This window comes from Carcharodon carcharias, chromosome 7 (genome assembly GCF_017639515.1).
Source record: "Carcharodon carcharias isolate sCarCar2 chromosome 7, sCarCar2.pri, whole genome shotgun sequence".
In the NCBI taxonomy this organism is placed as follows: Eukaryota; Metazoa; Chordata; class Chondrichthyes; order Lamniformes; family Lamnidae; genus Carcharodon; species Carcharodon carcharias.
In genome coordinates this window covers 157,306,218-157,326,539 of record NC_054473.1, presented here as the reverse complement: position 1 = coordinate 157,326,539, position 20,322 = coordinate 157,306,218, and the positions used below count along the sequence as shown (strand labels likewise).

General features: G+C 44.1%; 2 protein-coding genes across 2 annotated transcripts in view; both read left to right on the top strand.

Moving 5' to 3' along the window:
* dpep1 (dipeptidase 1) overlaps nucleotides 1-20,322 on the top strand; it is a 121,602-nt gene that overhangs the window by 15,146 nt on the left and 86,134 nt on the right. Inside the window, exon 3 of the mRNA XM_041191691.1 lies at nucleotides 5,309-5,465. Coding sequence (XP_041047625.1) covers nucleotides 5,309-5,465 — 157 coding nt within the window. The remainder of the gene's footprint in view (nucleotides 1-5,308; nucleotides 5,466-20,322) is intronic.
* The window catches only part of zgc:162592 (uncharacterized protein LOC561993 homolog), an 85,964-nt gene that overhangs the window by 41,553 nt on the left and 24,089 nt on the right, over nucleotides 1-20,322 (top strand). The gene's annotated exons all lie outside the window — the stretch shown is intronic.

The window sequence follows — 20,322 nt, the reverse complement described above, 5'->3', positions numbered from 1 at the left end:
AGGACTCAAAACGTCAACTTTGCTCTTCTCCGCTGATGCTGCCAGACCGGCTGAGTTTTTCCAGGTATTTCTGTTTCTGCTTTTGTTTTGGTTTTCCAGCATCCGCAGTTCTTTGCTTTTATCAATGGAAGGAATATCGTGTGGGGCATAGAGTAGAGCAACATTTGCAATTGTTTGCCATGAGTGTGTTGATATTTTCTTCGAGTCCCTGAGGAGGTGTTCATTTTTGCAGGGGGGGTGGTGGGGGGCGGTGGTGTCCCACGCAGTGCATCAGTATTTGCGGTTTTCCAAAAGTATGTCAATATTAGCACAGGGACCCTGGGAATGCTTCAGTGGTTGCAGCTGTGCTCCACAAAGGAAGGTTTAAAATAGGAATCAACATACTCAGATTTTGGAGCTGACAAACATGGCAAAAATAGAACCCCTGATGAATAGTCATGCAACATTGTCAGTATACCACTAACACGGTGCCGTTAATAATAATGTTGTTGGCCCAAGGTCTAATAGAAGTTCAAGACAAAATATAATGTTGCTAGGATACAACAGCACCAGGCTGAATCAAACATCTGTGTGGGGTTCACCAAAAAGGGAAGTAAATTGGAGAAAAAAAATCATACATTTATTCCTTAATCTATTTGTGCTGTAACTACAGCCTGAATTTTCAGGTCCTGCCCACTGCAGGAATCATCATGTGCGGGACAGAAAATTTGACGGAACAGCGAAAGGTCCATTGGCTTCGGGTGGGACCAGAAAATCCCGCCCTATTATAGCATATCAAATTGAGCAAGTGTTTAGAATAATGTAGAGTCTGTTCCTGTCTTAACGGTAAATTAGTTTTATTTTCCTGCTGTTTACTTCCTGACAGGATCAAAGATCCAAAAAGCGTGAAAAAAAACCACCATGCTCAATAATTTTGAAAAATCCTGAGATGGGAAACCCCATCTCAATACAAAAAATATAAATTGAATTAATAAACTCAAATTGCCTGAGTTTGCAGAAGTTGCCATGTCCTTGCACTGGTAAGTTCAGGTGCAGAAAGCTAAGCAAATCTGCAGTAATGTCAGCCAGCTAGTGAAATTGTTCAACTGATTAAATGGTGCATGAAAAATGAGAGACTCGGTACCAAAAATACATCTGTTTGAATTCTTTTTGCGCTTCTTTCGAAGCTTCATATCATGAAATTAAGGGATTGTATAATGTGTCATCATATTCTAGACACAATGGGCAGAATTCCCCCACCCCTTCACGCCGGTGGGATGTTCCAGTCCGGCCAGTGTGATCGGGGATTTCAATGGCTCACCAGCCTCATCACGGGGGAAGGCTGGAAAATTCCACTCAATGGGATGAATTTGCATTTCCAGCTCCCAGTCCGAAATGCAGGTCAGGAAACCAGAAATGTCATTGTCAGGACTTCAAGGGAAAATTTGGAGAAGGCAGTCAGTTAAGTGGCAGCAACCGAGTCCAATTAAGAACAGCAGGTGGGTTCTGAGGCTGGAGGGCCAATTGGACATCATCCAGCATGAAAGACCTGCAGCCCCACTGTCAGAGGTGGGTGTTACCAATCTTAGCGGGAGAACAAGAGGATGGCCTCTCAAGATCTCTCGTTGTGGAAGGTGAGCCCCTCCCATAGGAAGGCCTGTGGCCTCAATGGCAGCTGCTGGGGGTTTGGGAGATTAGTTGAGGCATTGCTGGCCCCCCCAAAGTCTGCCATGAGAAAACTGCATCCGTTCATTGGCCAGGCTTCCACCTCAGCAGGGGGCCATCTGCCATCTGGAAGGTTCCAAATGGCATTTGATGAGTGCCCTCAATAGGCACTTTAATTGGTCTAATTGTTTACCTGCCTCTGGCAGGCAGGTGACTGTCAACCCCTCAAAGCAGCTAGCATGAACATACACCAGAGGCAGGAACATGCCAGCAGATTGGCACACTGACTGGTAGTGTGAAATTGCCTGCCTCCAAACCCACCTCTGCTGCTCTGTGAAAATTCAACACAATGAATCTGGATTTAATACCGTTTACATCAGCGCAAGTTGCTTCATTTGCGTTGCCCTAGGTTTCATAACATTCACCAGTGGATGTTTCTTTCGCCATCAGGAAATGTAATTAGACATGCTTAGTTGAAGCAACAAAATTGGATAATTTTACACCACATCTGAATATGAGATCTGGGTAAGAGTCTGAATATGTTGCAATTCTAAATGCTGCTTTATTCTTAATAATGTTAATACTCAAAGAAAATCCATTTCAGTGTAATGGGTCAGGCCTGCTGTTAGTACATCTACAGAAATCTCCTCCCTCCTATAATCTGAAACAATCAACCAAAAAGTCCCGCGTTAACAACATGGAAAGAAATCTCTTTGAGGAAAGAGTATAATTGTGGTAATGACACCATTGTCACAGATGTGCTCACATAGAGTGGCACAAATGCTTTATTCATAAGTAACATTGGCTAGATGAGAAACTTCATTTTAATTTAACCATGGGTGGGGCCTTTTTTTGGAGGTATTTATGTCCTCTAATGCAGAGAAGGCCAGAGCTATTCCAAAACCCTAACAATGTTGTCTTGCCACAAGGTAATAAGCAAGAGTGCCTGGCTATTAGCTCTATTTGACTTTCCTTTCCTTCTCTGAGAAGATGCTTGCCATCTTCTCAATACCTTTGCACAGCTGCTTGGGTAAGATTGAGAAAAATATATGTAGTGAATCATAATTATGCCGACCGCTCTGTGGTGTAGCACACTGATGCTTCAAATGCACTGGCATCATAACAATCAATCAATACTTTGGATTCAATAACATCAACCTTGAGCTAACCTGTCATGTTATCTGCTATTGCATAAAATAGAATATAGTGCCAGACATGTCTGTGCTGCAATTTATACTGGTGTGTGGGTGGTTGATCTAATGTCACACAGCCGATATTTTCTGCTGACAAAGAACTGCTGATTTCAACAGTTATCAGAAACGTTAACATTAAAACAGTATCTTTATGACCTACTCTTTATCAAATAACTTTGTACTACTTTTCTCTCTATCACATGCCTGCCTGGCACAGTGTTTTTATATTTCATCTGTTTCAACATTTTCCTGTCCCTCCAACTCAAGCAGGTCATTTCTTTTCTCTCTTTTCTAATTTCATTTTGGTATCTAGCTGTTTTTGTGATGCTCAGAAAACACAATATGGGCTTCAATGGGCCCCATAATCAGAAAAATATGTTCAGTTAATTTCATTTGGGTCAGTAGAGCCAATCTTATTACTGTCACTGTGACATTTGTACAGTTGTACAATACTAGAATTGATGTGATTTTTTTTTGTCATCCTGTAGCCGATTTTTAAGAAAAGAAAGGAATGCCAAAAATAGCAGCTGTTGCCCTTCTTACAAGAAAATTGAATATTTTAAGGGATAAAGTTAAAATAACAGTAACAATAACTTGCATTTATATTGCCCCTTTAACGCTAGAAATGTTCCAAATTACTTCACAGAATTGCATCAGCCAAAATTTGACACAGAATTAAAGAAGGAGATATGAGGAGAGGTGACTAAGAGCCTGAGGTTTTAGTGAGAGTTTTAAAGGAGGAAAGTGAGGCGGAAAGCAGATAAATTTTAGGAGACCTTGGGACCAGACAGCTGAAAACATGTCTTCCAGTAATGGGGCGACAAGAGTAATGGATGCACAAGAGGCTGGAGTTGGAGGAACTGAGTTCTTGGAATGTTGTAGGGTGGGTGGAGGCTACAGAGATAGGGGAGGGCAAAGGCCAGGGAGGGATTTGAGCTTAAGGATGAGAATTTTAAAGTAGATAGTGGATTAGTAACCAATGTAGATTGGTAAAACACAGGAGTGATGGGAAATGGACTGAATTTTGGATGAACTTGTCTATGGAGGATGGAAGATAGGAGGTCAACCAAAAGAGCTTTGGAATAGTTGAGTATGGAGATTAACAAAAGCATGGATGAGGGTTTCAGTAGCAGATGAGATGGGGCACAGATTGGCAGAGGGGATGTCTGAAAAGTCTTGGAAGGGGTATATGGTAAAAGCACCAATAAATGTCTTTTATTTAGCTCTCACCACATTTTAAATCGATTCATAGCGCAAATAAAAGATTTCTGCTTGATTCCTGGCAAATTTAAGTTAATCGAGTAACTTCATCTCTACCTATTACCTCACTGACTCTCACCGCTCAGCTTTTCTACCACATTCTCCAACTTGACATGAGCAACACTGTGGGGAGGATTTTCTCCCCGTTCAGGAGCAGGCATGTGTGGAGCCGCCAATTTATGTGGACGGGCCAATTAAGGCACGCCCTGTGTGAAGCGCGGCTCCCAAGGATAGCGGGCGGCGGCGGGGGTGCAATGAACGCCGGGTCCAATAGCGATCCAGCAACCTGTTCAAATCGAGCACAGGCAGCCCTGCAAAGGCTGTTCATCGTGGCCAACAGAAGGGCTCCCCAGAGCACTGCTAGTGAGCAGGCCAGGCAGGAGGGTAGGTCAGCGGGGCAATGTGCCCCTTGGTTTTCTGACAAGTGCCTAGCTGCCCTCCTGGAGGAGGTGGCAGCACGGCGGGAGGTCCTCGTTCTGAGGAACGGGAGGCAGAGGCCCCCCCACCTGACCAAACGTGCCTGGGAGGAGGTGGCAGACATGGTCAGCTCCCATAATGTGATGCAACGCACGTGGGTCCAGTGCTGCAAGCGGTTCAATGACTTCTTGCGCAGGGGAAGGGTGAGCACCATGTTGGCAGAGGTAACTTAATGCAGCAGGTAGGCTTTCCCCCCAGCCACCCCTCGCCAACTCTGAGTGCAGTTACAGCATTGAATAATTCACGGCATGTTCCCCTCGCTGGGTGGGCCAGCATTTATTGCCCATGCCTAGTTCACCTTGAGAGGGTAATGCTGAGCTGGGTTCTGCACCCTCTGCATATGGTAGACTGACACCCAGAATACTGTATTGGGGGCTACCTCAAAGATCTGCACCTAGGCAGAGTGCTGGAACTGCAAAACATGTCAAAGTCAGGCTGCTGACATGCTGAGAGGGGAGCTTCCAGGTGGCGGGGCACCAATCCATCTGCTGACCTTGGCATTCTATATTCTTCTGCTTCCTTGCTTTGCAAGGTTAGACCGCATGGCGCCAAATGTGATGGCGACAGCATGTGGGCAAGGGAGGTCAGCCTTGGCTTCTTTGTGTGAGTGTGTGGCAGCTGTGGGGTGATGAATCACTAGAGCCCTGCGATGTCCCACTCTGGTTGGGGTGGCAGGGATGCGATGGGAATCCAGGTACAGGCTGGACTAATCAATGCTCCTCTCCCCTTTTCAGGAGAAGACTGCACACGATGCCGCCAAGCAGATGCAGACTGGCGAAGGCCAGGCCCAGTTGACCATAAACACCAGATACAGGCGGGAGGCAAAGGATCTGGAGAGGCGTCATGTGCCCAGGTCAACCGGTGGCGGTGAAGCTGGGGTGCCACGTGGAGGTAAAATTGCCGAGCACTGAGGTCACCATGTGTGTCCCAGCAGCCATGGCACTGCTGAATGTTCACTGATTGAAGCTTCCATTGATTATGGAAGGATGAGCGCATACTGATCCAGGGGACAGGCATGCACTTTGACAGTTTCTCCACTTGACTAATCAAATGTCCTTGTTCTTCCTTTCAGCATCACCGGAGCAGGGCTGGGACAACTGAGGGCCCAGAACATATCAACTCACCAGTGTCACATCATCTCTGCCAGGCAGGCACCAGTGCAGATACTAGCACCACGTTGGGAATTAGATCGTTGGCTAGTGTCCCGGGGCACAGCGGTGAGGGCACTTCACACTCGCTTGTGGTACAGGCAGAGACAGAGAGTGCTCATGGCACCGGCAGTCGGAGGACTGCAGAGGAGCTCAGTTAGTGGCTGATGATGTGCCTCTTAATTGGTCTGTGAGGCAGCAAACACTGGAAGTGCAGCAGGGTGCAGGAGGATCTGGCAGAGATACATGAGGCAATGCGTGGCATGGTGCCCATGCTGGAGGAGTCCACGCGGAGCATCACCGATGCAATAAGCCTCATGGCCGAGCATCATGCTTCCTCCATGGAGAGAGTGGCGATTCTCCTGGAGAGGCCCCTCCAGGAGAACAATCAGGGCCTCCTGGGGTTGTGCTCAGACCTGCAAGTCCTCACAGCGGCATTAACCTCAGCTGGCCAGTGCCAGCGAGGGGACAGCACCTAGATGTAGCATCCATAAATTTAAGGCACCTTCCGCACACCACGGGCTTCTCATTGGTGATTTTATGTTGCCACACTATTAGTTGATCACAAGTTGGTGTGACACATAACACCTTTGCATTCATTTTATTTTCTGCTCCTTTTTGTTAATTCATTAAATTTTGAAATGTGAGCATGGCTCAGGGTGACTCCTTACTTCTGCAGGTGGATGGGAACCCGTGATGTTATGAGTGACTTGTGTGTCATTAAACTTTATTGACAAGGCACATGTTCCTAACCAGGCAGATGTTGCTCTCAGGTATCGAGTATGGAACCATAAGTCCATATACACAATAACCACGCTAACTTCATCAACCCTCTCCATCACTTCATCAAAGATTTCTGCAACAGATGCAAGGATTGTCAGTCATACTCAGTTGCTGACAGAGTTTTGGAAGTAAACTTCCCCACTGCTGCATGAAATGTAACTAAAACACTTGCATACAGTGCAAGAGCCAAATCAAGGTACACCATTGTCACAAAGCTGTTTTCTTCTGTTATTCAAGCAACTCCAATGGATTTAGAGACTGGTAATAGCTCAGGTATTTAATGGTTGAGAGTATAAGCTACCAAAATACCAGAAATGCCTAGGTTTACATATCTGGAAAAGATTGACAGGAAAGATCTCTTTTCACTTAAAAAAAGGGTGACCTAATATAGGTCTTTAAAATTATGAAAGGTTCTGATAGAGTGGATATAGAGAGAATTATTGGTGTTGGCCCTGGCAGCCTTCCCTGAATCAGTGGGGAGTGTGAGGGTTCCCCTCAGTAGTATTTCAATTGTTGGCACCTGCAATACTTCTTGGGAACCCATCAGAAGGAAAGGGTCTGGAAGTAAAGCCAACACCTTGCTACCCACCACTGTCACCATCTCAGAGCAGGGCAAAGGTTAAGGCCAGCAGTCCCTTTTGTAAGGGGATAGAAACGTGTTTTGGTATGAAGAAAGTCTTCAGGAGTCCCAGGACTGGAATCCCAGGTGAGCATGTGTTCCACCAACATGGCCAATCAGTAAATCTTTCCCCTCCCAACATAGGACTTGGTCTCCTCATGCAGGGTGATCTTGTTTGGGTAGATAGAATTTCTGTGAAAACATGACTGTGAAGACCAGGACCAAGCCTATCCAGGCTCTGACCTATTGGGATTGCCACCATACTGCCTTCCGATTTACATTGCACTAGAAAGCTGGGTGAAATTCTGGACCTCTGTCTTTTCTCACAGTACTTCCCCTCTGTGGGATGAGTAATTATAGAACCCAACTACAAATTTTCAGTATTAGTAGACATCCCGGTTTTACCAGAACAATCCTGTTTTTTCATTAAATGTTCCGGTGTGCCGACATTTTCCTAAAAATACTTTAAATATCTGGGTTTTCACCTTTTCCCTTCTTGTCAAATATAAACGGGGCCTGGGGGGAGAAAATCTGTGTGGAATTTCATTCTTCTTCCTGTTAACACCCATCAAATTGCATTACATTGCAATGCATGCAATAGATCAGTATCCCTCCCACCACTGCCCCTTTGATGTCCCCAGGGGAGTTGTCACTACCCTTTTGGTGCTGACAGCTCCATTGCTGATGATGCCTTTTAAACAATCTACAGAATAGGGTTTCCAACTCTTGCTGGACATATTCATGTCATCCTATAACTTCCCACCTTCAACTGCCCCTATCCCAGTCTCCTGCCATTGGTTGGCCAACATGTTAATCATCAAGGAGCCCCGCCTTCTCATGGCTTTTCAATGTGAAAAGCTGGTCATCCTAAGGATTCAAAATGGCCTCCTCAAGTTGGTTCAAGTTCTGTTCCTTTTTGTAATGCTCTGTAAGTATGTAAATATTTATGAGAATTTGCATGTACATGTCACAGGTAGTGATATACAGCTGGCAGCCTCCAGCACATCCTGTCTGACACTGCACCATTGCCTAGTTAAAATATCAAAGATTTCCTGTGTCAACCCCTATGAGATTTCTATCTCTCTGCTGTTTGAGTTATGAATTGCCACTTGGTTTTGTCTCCAGCTGCAGTATTAAGCTACATGGTAAATTTGCTGTTTCCTTATAACTGCACTTCTATTTGGGTTTAGGATGGACCTTTGCAAAATGACTTACAGATTATGAGGATCCACTTTATGCTGGTGTATGTGACCCAATTTTAATTGGCCTTTGATGACCTTTGCTGGAAACAGCACAGTAATGAAACTACGTAATTTCTTTAAAATATCTTTAAAATCAGGCATATGAAATAACACAAAGCTGACAATGTAAATTTAGATTGTTCTAACAGATTGCCAAAATTGTATTGAAATTGCTGTTAGTACATAGTTTCAAGGTAAACTGTAGCCTTATAAAAATTGCTGAAATAATTCTTGGTTGCCTGTTTATCTCTAAATTTGTAGGTTTTAGGTTTAGATAAGGATTATGAGAGCTCCCACCAGTAGGACCCCAGTGGAGCACTGGAAATTCTTAGTGTGCAGTGCAGTAGTGCAATGGTTTAAGCAGGCACATAGACCCCTGGCTGTGCAGGAGAAGGCAGATCTGTAATTGTTTTTAATAATGTTTGAAAAGTACTTTTAAGAGTTTGCACCAATTGTAAATAAATCAATTGTAAAAAATTCTCTTGGATAATACAAAATAATTGGTCCATGTGACTTAGCGATCCATAACCTAGAAGTAGTACCAACAAGAAGGAAGTTAAGAAAGAAGCCATGTGGTTGGTAGACACAACGGAGATCTGTAGACACAATGGAGAGTTGCAGACAGAAAGGAGGGTGAAGGTGATCAACGCACGGATGCAGTCACAAAGCGAAAGTTGACAGAGACAGAAAGAGGAACACAGAGAATTCTTGTGAGAAGAAGAAGCAAATCACTCACAGGAAGAGATCAGTTTCTCTGTTTGACAGGAAAGGAGACAAAAACTCTTAGAGGTACTGTGTGAGTTGGCTAAAAAGGTCTAAAGCCTGGAAAGCTGTGTGAATAGCTCAGACGCTAAAGAGCCGGGGGTTTTCAAGAAGTGGCCAAACTGTGTACTAGGGTTATGTTAGTGGCCAGTTGAAAAGGAGCTCTAGAAAACTACACAATTCAGGCTGTTATGACCCAAGAGAGAGAAGGTTCATGGAAGTGTGCCTTGCTGATGATAATTGTACCCTTGAAACTTGAAGATGAAAGCTGTTGTCATATAGGACTCCTGACCTACCCTACATGAATAAAGAAGAACATATTGTACAACAGCGTAGCTACATAGTACCATGTTTGTGACGTAAGTGATATGAGCGCTTGTGGTTGTGTAAGATTTATCTTTGTTGTATCATCTATTTAAAGTAAATATTTACCTTTACAACATTCCTGCACCTGTGGACCTTCCATATTTGGGGAAGGTGCTTGACACTGAAGGATGTACTTCAGCTTTATTTTAACAGCCCTCTTCAGGCCAGCCATTGTCTCCTTCACCTGTAGGCAAGTTTTCTTGATCTTGCACACAGCATTTTCTGTGTCAGTAACCTCTTCCCATTTTGCTGAACTAGTCATTTTTGGTGAAAGTACTTATCAGGCATTTATACCTCAGCTTTTCTTCCCTGGACTTCATGAATAAGCAAACGCTTGATGAGCAAATTTAATTTGATCAGCTTTCATTCTACTGGACAATATTTAAGAAAACATCTGATCTGCCTTCTCCTGCACAGCCAAGGGTTTATGTGCCTGCTTAAGCTATTGCACTGCATACTAAGAATTTCCAGTGCTCCACTGGGATCCTACTGGTGGGAGCTCTCATAATCCTTATCTAAACCTAAAACCTACAAATTTAGAGATAAACGGGCAACAAAGAATTATTTCAGTAATTTTTATAAGGCCACAGTCAACCTTGAAACTAGTGTACCAACAGCAATTTCAATACAATTTTGGCGATATAGTTTTGGCAACCTGTTAGAACAATCTAAATTTACATTGTCAGCTTTGTGTTATCTCATATGACTGATAAGGCTTAGAATTATTTGTTGCTGCTTTAACAAGTTTTGTTACACATGGAAATGATAATAATGTGCACTTTAGGCTTATGGGGAAAGGTTTTTTTCCTTCACTGCCTGGGCATTAAGCATGTCTGGTTAGAGTATACAGAAGAAAATCAGGCAGCCCAATAATAGTAGCCATTTGATTTTCCTTTCGTTGTAATGGGTGCATGGCTCAGGAGCATGGCTTGGGGACACTCCCAAGATAGTCTGGGATTCCTGCTCAACTCGCCATGCATCCATTCCGATGCCTGTTGAAAAGAGATGTGAGTATCACTGTAAACTTATGAAAGGCCGAAAGATGTGAATCAACAATCGTATTGGAACTCGAGGGGATTGATCACTTTCTTATTGCTGGCCAGTGCTTCACCGTAAGGCTCAGGGCAGCAGGGTGCAATTGCAAATTCCAGCAGCACTGTGAGGTGGGTACTTGTGTTGTGCCACTACAGCTGTAGGAAGGCATTGTGAGGCGAGTTTGTGACTCTTGTTTTCTTGTCCAATGCCATCTGTGAAATGCCTTTTTCAGTAAAAATATAAATGAATTTCATATAAAACTATTAAATCACTTAGGACAGTTCAGTTAAAAACTAAATTAATTTAAAAGGTAACTTAAACTAAACCTAAGTTCTGAATGCTTCTCTCTGGTGAGGTAGATGGTTTTTAGTATGTTTGTGAAAATGTGATTATATTTTTCTCCCCTGGGTAACAAAAAGAAAGAATTTGCTGTTTGAAATGCAAGTTTTGTTATTGTGTGGGCAAATACAATGGCTAATTTGTGCACAAGAAGGTCCCACAGACACCATTGAGAGGAATAATCAGTTAATTTATATTTGATGGTGTTGTTTAAAGGAAGATTGTTGGTCAGGACCATTCACTGCACATAAAAAAAATGCATTACCTTTAACATCCACCTGAACCGTGGTAGTAGACAGACAACCTCAGTTTAACATCTCATTCAAGAGCAGACAGCTCTGCCAATGCAGTATTCTCTACACAGACGTTTTAGCCCAGATTATACGCACAAGTTCTGGAGCGAGGCTTAAACCTACAACTTTCACACTGAAGGATGAGAGTGTCACCATCTGAACCAAGCTTTCATTGCACTATTCCCATGCCAACTTTCATTAATCACAATAGTGCAGCTTTATTCCTAGCTGCTTAAGCAATGAAGGACTAAAGAAAGGATATAATCAGAACAAGTGGCAATCAGTCTAACATCAATAACAGCAGCAGGGGAAGCCAAGCCTTTGCAGAGGTTTTAGGAGAGATGCCCCAAAAATATGGTCAGAGAAATGTGTTTTCAGAAGCCTTTCAAAGGTGGGGAGTAAGGTAGATGCATGGGGCAGTAAGTTTGGGCAGGGAGCCTCTGAGTGGAATGGGAAGTGGCAATGCTCAGGATTAATGCCAGAGTCACTGAACTGAAGGCCAAGGAAGGGCATAATATTGAAGGTATAAAGTGGGCTGAGGCCATGGAGACATTGTAGTTGAGGGCAAAGATTCTGAAATTCAATCAATTTGAGGATGAGAAGCCAAACCAGATCATCAAGAAAGGGGAACTGAATAGATATATTTAGGAAGACAGAAAATACCTGAGTATACTGACTTATTAAGTGTACATGATTAAGGCAAGAATGTGACCACTTTCTAGCAGTGCGTAATCAAGAGTTTGTCAAATATTGTGAGTATATTCGCTTCTTACTTTTGGATGCCAGGGTCCTTACTCTAAGAAAACAAAGATGTCAAATCGCACAGAGTCAAGGTTATACCAGCAGGTATTTTCCGATGAAGATAACAAAGCCGTGTGCTAGATGTTGTAACAGGAAATCATTTTTATACTCTATTACTATATTACCAGAGATACATTTTGAGAGCAAAGCCTAGAAATGATTATTGCTGTTATTAGCTTAATGCATTCATATGACTTCAATTTATTTAATCTAAACAACATCCAAGCATTTCCAACCTTACATTTATAAAGCCCCATCCATGGGTTCATTACGAGAGTTTGTAAGAATCCTGTTACTGGTGGATATTCCTAGATTGCATATTACCAGGACACTCACTGAGCATAATTCTTTCCTGCTTCTGGACTGAATTACTTGAGCCAAAGAAACTTGGACGCTGGAAAATTTTACCAAATCAAAGAACTTTTGTTTGCTCCTAACTTGCTGTTGTTCGACCAATGAGCTGTAAAGTACAAAGTATCCAACATCTATCCATCTGTGTCATTGTAATTTAAACATTATGAACTAAAGTTATGTTGGGCGATATTAGTGTACAAATACTTATTTTAAATGTATTAATGCCTCTGTTAATATAGCAGACAGGAATTTCACACACATGCATAGCTGCTGATGCAGAACTTAACACAATTTCATACCACAGTATGCTGCATATATCAAATAGAAAAAATGTTTAGTAGCCAACAATAGAGAATTTTATGAGTTGAAGAGTTAAACACAACCACATAAATAAACCATATCAATTATTTGCTTTTAAACCAAATTATGTACCTATCTGGAATTTTTTTAAAGGGACCAAATGCAGAAAAAATTATGCGTAAATGTACTGGAAACTCCAAAACTTAGCAAACAAATGGGGAAGAGCAAAATTAATGGAACTTAATCTTGCCATTGGACAATAACAATGTGTCATGTGGACCCAGTTCCAAGTATATTCTGGGCTTTTTTTCCTGGTTGTTCCCACAAAATATTCAGTAATTATTTATTTGCCTTTTTAGTTAATACGATCTTTCACAGAAACCATCTGGACACCAGGCTTCCCAGACAACTCAGAAGTAGTCATGGGACCCACCTTGGAAGAGAGGGGAGCACTGAATAATGTGTAATGGTGTCTTTCAGCTTCATTGACAGGCTCCACGAGTCCTCCCACTGCATCCTCGCCCCGGTAGAAGGGATGGCAAGGGCAGAACTGGGTCCACATGACACACTGTTATTGCCCAGTGGCAAGGTTAAGTTCCATTAAAGTCCCATCAAACCCTCACCCTCCCACCCTAATGCCTCACTCTGCCCTTGGTCATCCTAACCATTCCCTCTTACCAATCCCACCCTCAGTTCATCCCAGGAAGCAGCCATGGACTCATCAAAGCCCTTCCTTGCAAGTTCACCTGGACATCACCCCCCTCTAGATTCCTTCCCCCCCCCCTTAGTCCTTCTTCCCAAAGGCCTCCTTCCCTCTTTCCTACTCCTTCCTCCACCCTTATTCACCCCTATCTCAGCACTCTTTCCTCACCCTGGATTCCTTTCTCCCCCTAGACTCCCCCGCCACAATCCTTTCCCCCCCCTCCAAACTCCTTCCCTTACATCTTCCATTCCCCCTTACACCTACCTCCCCAGTTGCCATCTACTCCCCCACTACCCCCATGGCCCCTTCCCCCTCTCAACCTCCCTCCCAACATCTTTGTTCCCCCCTTCCCAACCTCACCTTCCCAAAACCTTTGTTTCCCCCTCACTACCTCAGCCCCCTCCGACAGCTCCATTTTGCCCCCCTCCCAACCTCACCTCCCAACCCCTTCGTTCCCCCCACCAACCTCATCGCATCCGACATCTCTTCCTTTCCCAGTCGATCCTGGACCTTCCCCTCCCAAACACAGCTGGACCTTCCTCTCCAGCCCCCCGACCATCATCCATTGTGAGCAGACCCTCAATGTGACTTTCCAACTTCCGTGAGTTGCTGCGCAGCAGAGCCATGTCCATGAGAATCTATCCAGCATGCCATGGACACTCTTCCAGGATCTCATTGCTGTCAGGCTGCAGCATCTTCTGCTCCTCAGATGTCCACGATGTGAGCAAGGCCCTGTCAGTAAGTCCTGACTTCTGCACATCACACTTGTCAAGATGTGTTCTGCACCAGTGTGATTTCCCACCGACGTGGGCAAATGATCCAGTGTGGGGGGAATAATTCCAGTGGGCTGGCCTTGTAATGATATGCAGATGTATTACAATGAGGTTCCTGACATTCAAAGGTGGGAAACGTGGCCCGACAATGACGGGGAGAGTGTATGATCGCAATCTGGTTTCACCATGTTGTGAAACCAATTTTTGGCCTTCTAGCCATATCGTCTGCTCATGCCGCTGAACACGCCTGATGCAAGTGAGCACAGAAAATTCCGCCCATGGTCTTGTCTGTTCTCTTCAGGAACACCAACACTCTGTATCTCAAATCTGTCCTAGTCCGCAGTTCTACTTCATCTTTCACCTCATTTAACACTTTAATAAAGACTTTTTTTCATCCTTTCAGGTCTCAAAGATTGCTTGCTTCCACAACTCACGGACACCAATGCCCCACTGGATCCACCTTCCACTTCGCTTTCCTCTGACCCCAGCCCTTCTTCCAATCTCTTTTGCAACCCCGTCTGACCTTCCGTTTTCTGATGCTTATCTATCTGTTGTTAACAAACGCCTCGGCTTCACACCTCACACCTTCACCTCAATTAATTTTGAACTCAGCATGGCGCTGTACTCTTCTTACATTGTCTTCACCTCTGTGCCCACATCCTTGGCCAGGAGTGTTTGCCCCACACTCGTCTTCAGAATTCTTGTTCCACCTGGACCCCTTCCTCTGGCCTCTTTCTTTATATCTTTTCATTGAGAACTGTCAGCTTTCTCTGCTCCTCTCACTCATTCTAACCTATCTCCCTCTGAACTTGCAACACTCTGTTCTCTTAGGTCCAGCTCTAACATTATCAAACCTGCTGACAAAGGAAGATGCTGTTGTTTGGCGTTCAGACCTCTACCTAGTGGAGGCTGAATGCCAACTCTTTGACACCTCATCCCACCTCCCTTGGGACCATAAGACCATAAGACATAGGAGCAGAAATTAGGCCATTTGGCCCATCGAGTCTGCTCCACTATTCAATCATGGCTGATAAGTTTCTCAACCCCATTCTCCTGCCTTCTCCCCGTAACCTTTGATCCCCTTACCAATATGAAGTCATTAATTAATACTGCCCCATTAAATAATACCAGATATAAAATAGCCTGGTTGGTTCCACAATTTATTGTTCTAAGAAACTGTGCAGAATACAGTCTATGAACTCATTTTCAAGGCTATCTTCAGCACTTCAATTTTTCCAATTTATATGAAAGTTAAAAGCACTACAATTATTGCAGTAGATTTGTTACAAGTCCCCATTATTTCTTGATTTATACTCTGTCCTACAGTATAGCTACTGTCAGGGGGCCTAGACTATGCCCACCTGTGACTTCTTCCTCTTGCTATCTCTTATCTCCACCCAAACTGATTTGACATCTTAATCTTATGAACAAAGACCATTTCTCACGACTGTACTGATCTCATCCTTTTCCATTCTGCCTGTATTTCTGAAATGACAAGTGCTCCTGAATATTCAGCTCTCAGCATGGGTCATCTTGCAATCACAAGTAGAATTTAATGTTGGTGATGGGCAGCCATCCACCAATTGAAAAATTGATGGGAATCCCAAGTTGCTTTCTTTGGGAGGCCTGACACTATTTCAAGACAATCAAGCACTTACTTGGGCAGTGTTGGGCCTACTGTCGAATTCAGCCCTAGGCAGGTGGAAATCCTGCCCCCGAGAGCTACCGGTTAATCAGCAGGAAGGGTGTCGCTGCAAGTACCACACTGGGATCTTCAACAGGGATCACACCGGATCCCTGGAAATAGGCATGTCTGAATGGGATGGGGGTAGCTGGTGAGGGGGGGGTGGGTTTGAAAGCAAGGGCTTCCCACAGGGCACTATCCCAACCCCTTCCTGATGACAGGTTCCTCAATTGGGCACAGAGTGCCTGAGAACACTCACCCTCACCCCACTACACTAGTGGGCCGCTGACAAAGCCAACTTAGTGGTCTTCCCGAATGGCAAGCTCCCCAACAGCTGATGAGGCCCTAAAGTAGTCATCAGGGATCTCAATTTGCCTCCTGGCATGAAAGACACTCTCCACCCTTCCTGCCTAGAGCTCAATTAGAAGGAATCCAGAAGGCAGTGGGGTCCCCGCCTTCTCCCTGTAATCCTGCATATTCTTCCTTTTTATATAACACCAGTTATCTAAATTCCCTTTGGAATGCTTCGGTTGAACTTGCCTCCATCCAGTGCATTCCAGACCTTAACCACTCACTGTGTGAAGAAGTTTTCCTTGTGTCGCTTTTGCTCTAATTCTGTGCCCTCTCATTCGATATTTTCACGAGTAGGAACACTTTCTCCCCATCTACTCTGTCCAGACCCCTCATGATTTTGAACACCTCTACCAAATCTCCTCTCAACCTTCTCCAAGGAAAACACCCCCAATTTCTCCAATCTTACTTCATAACTGAAGCTCCTCATCCCCAGAACCATTCTCGTGAATCTTTTCTGCACTCTCTCCAATACTGTCTCAAATCAATGCTTTTCACAATCTATATTAATGATTTGGGTGTGGGGCTTAAATGTAATATTTTCAAGTTTGCACCACTACTAAACATAAAGCTATTGTTTCCAAGACTGCCACTGACTGAATCTCCTGTGGAGGCCTTCCCTTCACTGCCTCCAACCCCATATAGCCCACTTCTACCTTCTTCTCAAGATCCACAAACAGGACTGCCCTGGTAGGCCCATCATTTCAGATTGCTGTTGCCCATAGAACTGATTTCTTCCTTTTTCAATTCCTCTTGTCCAGTCTCTGTCCAACCAAGTGGTTATGGTACTGGGCTTGTAACCCCAAGATCAAGAGTTCAAATCTCACAATGGCAAACTATGAAACAACGTAACCTCATCTGAAACAGATGGAAACGTGTTTGTACTCGAAAGAGTTACATCCGTACATTGCACAACTTCCCCTTTAACTCCAGTCACTTCTGCCAAGTAGAAGTTGTTGCTATCTTTTTGTGAGATATGTTGAACATTCCTACTCAGTTCCTCTCTCTCACCTCTTTTTCCAGCTCATTGATGACTGTATCGGTGCTGGTTCCTGCTCTCACCCTGAACTTGGCTTCCAATTTCCCCCCTTTCTCGCTTTCACATGGGCCAGAATTTTACGTCCTGTAAGCGGGCGTACGCCCTACCTGTTCAGCCACAAAATAGCACAAGATGACATCGGGCAAGCGTCCCAATGTCATCATGCACCCGCGCGATATCATGCTCGGCGGGTGCACTTCTGATATTTAAGCAGGCAATTAAGCCCATTAAGGAGGCATTTGAAAGTAATTTTTGTGGCTCGTCCACTTTTACGGTTGGCAGACAGCCCAATTGGCCAAGCAGCCTTTACATTTTTGCACAAGCCTCAATCCAGGGTGCGTGAAGTCTCCATGGGGAAATTAAATAAAAAGAGATATCTGGGGACAGGATTTTTATGAGGTATGCTTTCAGGTGCTTGACTGTGCTGCATGGACATATTTTGCAGCATTTTTTTTTTGTTTTCCTTATTCTGTGGAGGTCTGCAGCTCCCTGAGGCAGCGGTCTGCCTCCAGGGAGTTCACTGGAAGTGCTCACCCAGCACCCGCGGTGACATCGGCGCCTACACTCTTCCCACCCCTGCCGGCAGTGCTGAGCCATTAATTGGCTGGCTGGCCAATTAATGTCGGGGGCCGATCGTGATAAAGGGCCCGTTTCCAGTCTACTCCCGGGCCCACTGATTGCGCGTGCCCAACCATCGAACAATTCAGGCCATGGTCCATGTCCAATTCTTCCTGTCCCTTCCTCAACTTCTCTCTCTCCATTTCTGGAGTTAGGCTATCAATCTCATATACCCTGAGCCCATGGACTGTGAGCTACATCGTCTGCACTTCCTCACAGCCAGCTTCCAGTAAGAGCTCGATTCCATTTTCCACGATTCTCCATCTCAGCCGCACCTATTCTGACAATGCCACCTTCTATACCAGCACTTCCAATATTTCCTCCTTTTACCTCAAACATTGTGGTTGACGGCTCTCAACTGTGTCTGTTCCATTTCCCTCACTTCTCCTCTTACCCCTTCCCTGCCCTTCCAGAACCAAGTTAAGGTTCCCATGGTCCTCACCTTCCACCTCACCAGCCCATATATTCAATTAATCATTCCGCACCATTTCCATCATCTTCAGTGTAATGCCACTATCAAACATACCTTCCGTCCCCCTCCCCTTTAACATTTCAAAGGGACCATTCCCTCTGTGATGCTTGGTCCACCCCTCAATCATTCCCAATACTCCCTTGCATCCCCATGGCACTCTCATGTTTCTGGATGGCAGCTGTTGGTAATGATTTTCAAGTTACGCCTCCTCCAGACACAACAGATCTGCTGTGTATTTCAGCATTTTCTACTTTTATCTCACACTTCCCCATGCCTTCCAACCCACCTGTCGACCTACAGGCACTGGGACTCTTCAGCTAGAGTTTCCGTGCTTTTTGCTGGGGAGTTTTGGGGATGCCCCACATGCATCTCTTGTCAATGAGGAAGATGGGGCACTCCATGCATATTTTGGTTTAATATTTGGTCATTCATCTCAATTACTCTTCGTGAAATTCTGCTCTTTTCCTATATAGCAACAGTGGCTTCACTTTAAGCACAGTTCATTTATCGTGAATTACTTTGGGATGTCCTATGGATACAAAGTGCTACACAAAATGTAGTTAAATCTTCTTTTAGTAGTGACAGGCAAATGAATCTTGCCAACGACATTACATTGTATGTACAGCAGATTGAAATAGACCATCCAGCCCAACAGGTCCACGCCAGTGTTTTTGCTCCACACAAGCCTCCCACGTTACTTCACCTAATCCAATCAACAACACACTCTACTCCTTTCTCCCTCATGTATTTGCACAAACTCTTAAATGTATCCTTATCATTAGCCTCAAACACTCCATGTGGTAGCAAGTTCCACATTTTGTCTGGATAAAGAATTTTCTCCTGAATTCTTATCGGATTTATAAGTGTCAATCCTATAATCATAGCTTTTAATTTTGGTCTCTCCCACAATTGGAAACATCTTCTCTACGGACACCCTATCAATTCACTTAATAATTTTAAAGACATCTATCGGATCAAGTCTCAGCATTCATTTTTCTAGAGAAAATAAAGCTTCTACTAGTTCAGTCTTTCCTGCTGGTATAAACTCTCAGTTCCAATACAGGTGTTCAATAATAATTGTTCAAGGTAGAAATTTGTCTTGGGCAGTGGCACGAAATGAACGGTATTGGATTAGATGCCAAATATACACAGCATCTGATAGTCAGTTCCTTCACAGCAATGGAATTAAGTATCAGGCACTGCACATAGTGGGCGCAGTTATTGCACCACCGCTTGAGATGAATTTCTATCCTGCTGTGTTTCTGCAACTCTCTCCTTTCCCTCACAATCTTAGACACAGCTTCATGAACCAGTCATGGATCTGTCCTGGAACAACATTCTTAGTTTAAGAACATAGGATCAGATAGTCCTCCAGGCTCCTCCGCCATTCAGTATGATCATGATTGATATTCTGCCTTAACTCTGTTTCCTCATTCATTCCTAATTTGTATCCGGACCATTTTTGTTAAGCACTGATCTGCAGATTTCCTTATGGCTCTATGATTTCATCCCTCTCCCTGACAGTTGTTTGAGGCCTTTGGCCACTTTGGTGTCATAGTTGACTCTGAAATAAGCTTCCAATAGCACCATCACTAAGGCCACTTAATTCCACTTCCATAACAGCAAACAGCTCTGCCCCAGTCTCAGCTCATCTGCTGCTGAAACCTTCATTCATGCCTTTCTTAACTCTAGGTGGCTATTCTAACACACTGCTGGCTGGCCTTCCATGTTCTAGCCTCTGTAAACTTAATATCTTCTAAACCTCTGCTAACCATCTCCTAACACCACCAAGCCTTATTCATCCATCAGCCTCTGTTCACTGGCCTATATTGGTTTCAGGCTCAGCAATGCCTCAATTTTAAAATTCTTACCCTTGTTTTCAAATCACTTCATAGTCTTGCCTCTCACAATCTCTGTATTCTATTCTAGCTCCCTGAGTTATTTACATTCCTCTAATTCTGTCTTCTTGAGCATCCTGGATTTTAATCGCTCAACCATTGATGGTTGTGCCTTCCTCTGCCTGGGCTATAAGTTCTGGAATTACCTCCCTTACATGTCTCCACCTTG